The 7,835-nt window shown below is 40.8% G+C and overlaps 1 protein-coding gene and 1 long non-coding RNA gene across 3 annotated transcripts in view; one reads left to right on the forward strand and one right to left on the reverse strand.

Annotated features, from left to right (window-relative positions):
• The window catches only part of LOC109307865 (complement component C6-like), a 43,067-nt gene that overhangs the window by 6,987 nt on the left and 28,245 nt on the right, over positions 1–7,835 (reverse strand). For both annotated transcript variants that reach the window (XM_019532004.1, XM_019532005.1), the window contains 3 exons: positions 7,034–7,205; positions 4,220–4,331; positions 1,980–2,112 (listed from right to left, as the gene is read on the reverse strand). In XM_019532004.1, coding sequence (XP_019387549.1) covers positions 1,980–2,112; positions 4,220–4,331; positions 7,034–7,205 — 417 coding nt within the window. The remainder of the gene's footprint in view (positions 1–1,979; positions 2,113–4,219; positions 4,332–7,033; positions 7,206–7,835) is intronic.
• Positions 1–7,835, forward strand: part of LOC109307867 — a 17,480-nt gene that overhangs the window by 5,692 nt on the left and 3,953 nt on the right. The window lies entirely within an intron of this gene.

Here is a 7,835-nt window from a genome sequence, read left to right on the forward strand (position 1 = left end):
CCCTGTTCCCCCGAGCACCGCCAGGAGTGACCAGGAATAATGGTCACAAGCTGGCAGAGGGTAGATTTAGGCTAGATATCAGGAGGCGCGACTTCACGGTCAGGGCAGCTAGGATCTGGAACCAACTTCCAAGACAAGTGGTGCTGCTTCCTACCTTGGGGGTCTTTAAGAGGAGGCTAGATGTACACCTTTCTGGGGTCATTTGACCCCAGTGCTCTTTCCTGCCATAGCAGGGGGTCGGACTCGATGATTTGCTCAGGTCCCTTCTGACCCTAGAAACTATGAATCAGGGACAGTAATCCAAATCAAATAATTGAATCACTGTCCCTGATTCAGGTCAAGTCCAAATTGAATAGGGCCCACTTTGCACACCTCTACTTTCTAGTACTGGAAGGAGCTCTGCATAAGCATGTGAAGTCAGTGGAGTTAGATATAGGAGCAGAAGTCCTTTCAACTACCAGTATCAGGGCTTCAAGAGAACTTGCTTTCTAAAAAATCATGTCTCATTTTTAGATCATATTGAATGACATATATTTTAAAAACCAGCACCCAAGCATCATCCACTAAACCTTCTAAAAGGATTCTTTCTACCATCTGCAAATTACTTAGACCATGGTTTTCAAGATTGATCAGTCATTTTCGGTGTCCAAGTTGAGACATCTTAAAGGTGCCTGATGTTTAGCAGATGGATGTTCAGCACTTCCTAAATATGGGTACCCAAAATTATTATTCACTTTTGAAAGCCATAGGCTAAATATTTCATATTCATTGAACACTGTCCTTTAATGTAGCATCTTAGTTCCTAAAACCTATGGACTACTTTTAAGATATTATTGAAACTACTTGCGTCTGCCTCGTAGGTCCACCCAAGAAGATACACATTGGCTGTCTGCTTAAAAACCTAACAGCTGCTACATATCCAAGCTGACAGAAATTAATATTCAAGCCTTCTGTAGTTCATTTTGAGATGATGGTGTAGATCATCTCGATGTAGAATGAAGCAACAAATCAAAAGACTGTTGATGCCGTTTTCTTTAAGAGAAAATTGTTCTTGCTTTATTCGTTTTCTAGGTAATTTGGCTTTGGCAAGGCACCTTTTACTGATCAGACCTTTCCCTGAAAATTAAAATAGCATATCAGAAGGGCCAAACCAGAGATTAGATTTTTCTTCTGGCAAGCGTGGAATCAGATTGTATTGGCTTGCTGAATCCCTTTGCTAGCCTGACAAGACTAGCTCACCCTGTTGCAGCCGGGGCAGTAAAGGGTGTGATTACTAAAAGGATTTACCTTCTCTTCTTGGCTCATGCTTTGAAGGTTCCCATGACACTGTAGTACATTATGGGCAAGAAATACAGTTCTTACATTTCTATAATGGCACCCCAAAATCCCCTCTGCCACAGGCAACACTCAATATTGTAGGGAGCAGCGCTGTCTTGGTAAAGTGAGTCAATATACCAGGGGAAAACCTGAGAGGCTGATTAACAAACAAGTTTGCAACTTGAGAATTTAAACCATCGTAAGATAGACTGGGACTGACTATTGGATAAACATTTAACCTGGGATTTGTAAAACTCTAAAGGGCCAGGTATCACAGCAAGGTGGAAAGACACAAACCTCTGTCCTTTGTTTGCTAAGAAGTAAAGTTATAGCCTGATGATATTGGAAGGAAAACTTAAGTTAAATACAGGGTGTATCCCTCTACTAATGATCTTTTGGGTCACAGGAAAGTCTCCTGAGGAAAGGTATGAGAGTCCCATTGCCTCGTATACAACTACATTGAGCAAACCGCGGGAACATACATCTTGGGGGACAATTGTGCAATGATAGGTTACTGACCAAACCAATCATCTGAAGGTTATTGTTATATTTAATTAATTCTTAATAAATGTATTCATTTACGAAAAACTGAACTCTAATGCATTTTGCCCTTTGAATGCCTTATTCCTGAATGTCCAGTTAACAATTCTCTTGTTTCTTACGCAGGCACTCGATGCTTTCTTGTATCCAGGTTTTATCTGGTAAACACCGAAGGAACTGATATCCCACAAGGTCATATCCAGTCATGCAGGCAACCTCAGCTTCTTCCCCAACTAAGTAATCGCTTTTCTCATTCTACAATTAAAAGAAACAATTAGTAAATGGATTATTTGCCTACATAGGAAATGACTACCTAAGGGCATAATTTGTGTTAATTCAACTTGCCTAATCATTTTTCTGTTCTGAGTTTTCCAGAATCTGGAATTGGAAACCATGTCTGTATAGCCCCTAATTCATTAATAATTTTTGAGCATGCAGGTTAGGTTTATTTGGCTATATGTGTGTTATGGTATTCTTCTGTATCCTGACAGCATGAATACAAATCTTACTATCAGGTTTCAGGGGTCTACATTCATAGTCACATGTTTAAAGTTCACTCTTCATAACTACTTCCTAAAAATAAATTAAGAGTTGCTATGCTGTTTTAATATTTCTAACCTTCAACTTATTTGCTACAATATTTGCTGAAAATAATCACTAAAGAGGTAGGAATCACTAAAGATGTCTTTTTGAGTTCTGCCCAAATGTTTGCTAAGATGTACAAATAAATATAGTAATTTAGGCTCTACTCATGGAGGGATAGCAATATGGATAGATTTCTGCTCCTTTACGAAGCCCTAAAGTCTATTCAAGTAGTGATACCTGCAAGGTGGCAGGTTATATAATGCTCCCCCTAAGGATAGCAAAGTGTTTTTGAATTCTTTCATACAGTACCTACATACTTAATCATTCAGAGAATAGGCTGATTTCTTAGGAATCATAAACTAAACACCACATACGACTGTATGTACTATATCTGCTAACACAGACAGTGAAGTCTGATAGAGGGTTTTGCCAGTAAGTTGCACAGGGTCAGATATTCATAAGTACTTAGGAGCCATGTATACACATAGCTGAAGTAGCCATATTTTTAGTTTTTCACATTCAGCAGCTGTCACTGATCACAATAGCACTTTAAGGAGTGACTTAAAGCTGGGCAGACAATGTTCCTCAATGATTTTTCAAAAACCATTTTTTGCTTCTGTTGCAGAAAGCACTGCAGCCTGAGGATGTACCTGCTCTCCTTCTCTGGAGCGTTTTAAAGATGCAAGTTATTAGGCCCTTTTGGTGACAAAGCCACTGTCTACAGAAGAGTTCTGAAAATCTGGCCCCATCATGGAAATGTCTAGTGGGAAGCTCCATTTGGCTCTAAAATGACTTACAACCAAAATATAAGGCCTGATAACCAAGACAACTATAAATATATGTCATGCCCTTGAGTTAATCAGTAATGCCATCCTGCTTCTACAGTGAACTTTTATTTTGCTGATTAGTCCATTCAAGCCACATAAAGCATATGCCATTTGTTTTGTTTCCCTTTTCACTGGCTCTAATTATCGTAAGTTTTCTTTTATGCTCTAATGCTAGCAGACACAAATTGCCTACAGCAGTTCCAATAGACTTCATCATGACATTATTTTTTGGGTGATACTTTTATTCAGAGTTGTGAAAATCAGAGGAAAAAAGATGGAGACCCAAGGGTATACTCAGGTGGATATGATATTAAAGAAAATGCTGTCACAATGGAAATTTGCTGACAAATTGAATGGCTAGATAAAAATCTAAGTGTGCTTAATGCTAGCCTATTTTGGGTGCTCAAGGAACATCTTGCCTTTTGTGAGAGAGAAGTGCATTGGGAAATGGGAAACAATATGCCACAAGAACAGCAATGCTGCTGCAGGAATCAGAATAGTCCTTCAATGAGGGCATTAGGACATGACTTTCTTCTGAAAACCAGCTCTGCTAGTGTAGTCCTCCAACCATCCTGCTTTTGAGGTTACTAATGTTTCTAACCCAGCACAGTGCAGTGTCTTGGTCAGATCACTGAGGGTAGGAGTGGATGGACTCTTCTTTCACCTAATATATTTCTATAAGGCAGCCATAATAAGGTCCAACTGCAACCTATGTGAATTTTCAAGGAATAAGAACAGATTTTCAGCTGGGAATGAATCTTCTTACCTAATTTTCAGAAAACTAAATATCAAGCACTGTAGGCCTCTTTCTCAGCTTATGTTGATTGGCAAAACGCCACTAATTTTGTTAGTGTGACTTGGATTTATACTAGCTGGAGATCTGGCCAAGTGCATTTATATAGGTTATTTAGATCCAACATCATAACACGTGCCCAGTTATATATTCTTACCCTGATGAAGCCATTTTCTGGTGGGACTGGTGCAAGGCATCCAGATTCAGGTTCAGCAACATAAATATCGACCTCACGCCTTTCTTCATCATCATTTATGCATGGGGCTCCCCTGCATATACATATAGGCATGGATACAAACTCAAAGAACAGTCACTGAAGCAATTTGTTTCTAGTAAGACTTTAGGGGAAAAGCTGGAAAGTTAGGCATTATGGAAGAGGTCAGAATGGTTCAGAATGGTCCATTCTAGCTTAACAAATGTTGGTTTGGCAAATATTATCTGTGGGGCTCAACCACCATTTTACATACCTGAAAAATGATAAAAATTATGATCATACTCTATGGGCTTGTTGGGAACCCCCTCTAATTCACTTGAAGCACTGGGCTTAACATTTTAATTCAATCTATCTTCAGAGCATAGAACTAAGTTGGTGCCCTACAATCTTCCCTAAGTAAAGGAAACTCCCAGGAGCTCCCAGAGACTCAAGGTTCAGCTCAAGTTTTTGCCCTCAGTCTCTACTGCAGATAAATTATGCTTACCATTTCCTTAAAACCATTTAATTTCCCTGCTTTGAGTCACCTTTGTTGTGCTGATCTATACTTTTGGGAGGATGAAACCAAGAGTCTACCCACTTTCCACTCCTACCCATCTACTCTACCTCTTCAGAAGAGGGAGGAGTAGCCTTAGAGTGTCTGTTTCTCATTTCACATTGTGAGGAGCCTTAGGTGCCCTCATTCCCCAGGAAAAGTGTATAGGTCATATTATGAACAACTCCACAGAGAATAAAGCAGCCTAGAACACAGGAGATGTGAATATCTTTCTTCATCCTCTGAGAGTATTACTACTTTATCTGTGCCTCTATTTTTCTGATACGGGATCTAAACATGAGGAAAATGGTTAGCAAGCATTTGGAGACGGACATATTATTTTTATTTTCCTTTTGCTTACAGTGAAGTGCTTGTACCTCATCCAGCTGTTGGTGTTACGAGGGATGACAGGGTAAAGGTTCTCAGCTAGGGCAAAGTTCCCTTAGAAGCTTGACTTTAGCCCAGTGAACTCTGCTCTGTATTGCTTCCAGTAAACTAGAAGGACTACATCTGGCTGTTACTCTCAGGGTACGAGCAGCACAGTGGGCTTTCTTTATGCCCCTCTAAAAATAAAGGAGGGGCAGCAGACTGGTGTTCTGAAACAGCCTTTCATGGGAAGTAAAAACACTAATTTGTTAAGCTGAAACTTGGCAAGTATGTGTTTGTGAATAAATGACATGATTGTCTGCAATATCAAAGGACAGAGCTTGAGGACCAAGAGGTCCGTTTTAGTCTTAGAGCCCTATGAAGACAATGTAGAAAAATTTTTGCCTCCTTACACTTCTGCTGCATTAGTAGGAGCATTGATAGCAGATTGAAGGAAGTGATTATTCCACTCTGTTTGGCACTACTTCTCTTGTATACTTCATTTCCCCTTCTACATATCATTAACGTGGCAAAACCACACCACTGCTTTATTGCTGACACTTGCCAGGTCTTCATCCTGGGTGCACAGGTGTGCTGCACACTTGAGGAGGTTGTCAGCAGTTTGTGGTTAATCACCACCCTCACATATTGGACTGTCCTTTAAGATGATCTTATAGAGTGTGGCATTAAAGTGTCCAACTCCAGAGCGAGTCCTGTTTAGTTTAATTCATAAGCTGCAGGGGAGCATGTACCCTGGTGGATATGATGTTGGGCCGCTTATGAAGCACTTGAGACAAGAATCAGTCTCATCCCACTTTTTGTGGTGTTGTTTGAGTGCCTATATGGCACTGTTCCCACCTCTAAACTGTTGCAACAGTACCTGCACCTCCCAGTTAAATGAGTTTCTTGACCTTAGCCCCCTATGTTCTGGTTGCTCCAGGACTTCATGAATAAGATGCTCCCGGGTATGCCGGGCAAGGCTAAGAGTAGCCTTCTGTCTTTTTAGTTGGGAGGTGGTGTCCCTGACAAGTATTGGCAACATGTTGGCATGACTATGTGTTACACACCCTGAGTTTCAACCTATCTACCTATTCGGTGCTAGTGAGGCCACATCTGGAGTACTTGTGTTCAGTTTTGTGGCCCCCACTACAGAAAGGATGTGGACAAATTGGAAAGAGTCCAGCAGAGGGCAACAAAAATGGTGATGGGGCTGGGAGACATGATATCTGAGGAGAGGCTGAGGGAACAGGCTTATTTAATCTAGAGAAGACAAGGCTCAGAGGGGATTTAATAGCAGCCTTCAACTACTGGAAGGAGGTTCCAAAGAAAATGGAGCTGGACTGTTCTCAGTGGTAACATATAACAGAACAAAGAGCAATGGTTTCAAGTTTCAAGTTGCAGCATGGGAAGTTTAAGTTAGATATTAGGAAAAACTCTCCCACAAGGAGGGTAGTAAAGCACTGGAACAGGTTACCCAGAGAGGAGATTTTTAAAACCTGGCTAGATAAAGCCTTTGCTGGGATGATACAATTGAGGATGGTCCTGCTTTGAACAGGGGGTTGCACTAAATGACTTCCTGAGGTCCCTTCCAACCCTGATTTTCTATGTTTCTATGATTTATTAATTTCTAACTCTCATATTGGGTTACTCTGTTGGAAACTTCTGCAATTGTTACTGTTAGGTTCACTGAGTCCTGCGAGGAAGCATATGCAATAAAGGATGAGTCTGAACACTGAAGAGAATTCATATTGCTTTTCAAGCAAATATTTGCGCACATTTTTAGGTGGTCATTCAGCTATAGTGAAAACATTTCCTGCTGTGGTGCAAGGATGTGGAATTCCGTTTTGCTTATCACTTACTTATCAGCAAATAGTGAGACATAACAGTCTTCTTCTTGCTCACTTTCGCCCTTGCATGGCTTTCCACCATTCAGTGGTGAGGGGTTATTACACTCACGGGTTCTTCTTCTCTTAAAAGAAGCATCACATGGGCTCCATGAAGACCAACAACTCCAATAGCCATCAACTTCAACTAGAATGGATGGAAAGACACATGAACATTCAATTAATCTATGCATCCTATGTTTACTCCTGGATTCATGGAGTATTCTGTACCCAATACAAGCTAAGCAAAGCAGAGCCTGGGCAGTTCTTTGATGGAACATTCCAAAGCCAATAATACAATTAAAAATAGATTATACTTAAATTAGTGAAAATTAATTGGGTGACTTTAGCCCAGGCCACCAGGAATTTATGCACCATAGGCTTCTGAACACTCCACTTAAAAAAAGGGGAGGGCTGAATACTTGAGGGATTTTAAGTTAGAACTGAAGTGATTTAGCAAAGGTCTTCATATTCCTAAGTACAAGGAAGGAAAAAAGGAAGGAAGGACTTTGACTTTTTAAATACTTTATTCAGGGGTTCAGGGGTACAACAATGGTGGCCGCTTGCAAGCGAAAGCACCAACAACTGACTACCAACCCAAAAACGAGATTGGACAAGTCTCTTTGTCCTCGGATCCAGAACCCAAATTGGGCAAGGGAATTCATGCCCACCCAAGTATTACAAAGAGATCTGAGCCACAGCCCGTCTGCAAAAGTGCGTCCCACGCACCCCAAATCCCGGGCCAAAAGAACAAACCCCGGGCCAACCAAACCATCCA

The sequence above is a fragment of the Crocodylus porosus genome, unplaced genomic scaffold, assembly GCF_001723895.1.
Source record: "Crocodylus porosus isolate Cpor-Errol unplaced genomic scaffold, CroPor_comp1, whole genome shotgun sequence".
In the NCBI taxonomy this organism is placed as follows: domain Eukaryota; kingdom Metazoa; phylum Chordata; order Crocodylia; family Crocodylidae; genus Crocodylus; species Crocodylus porosus.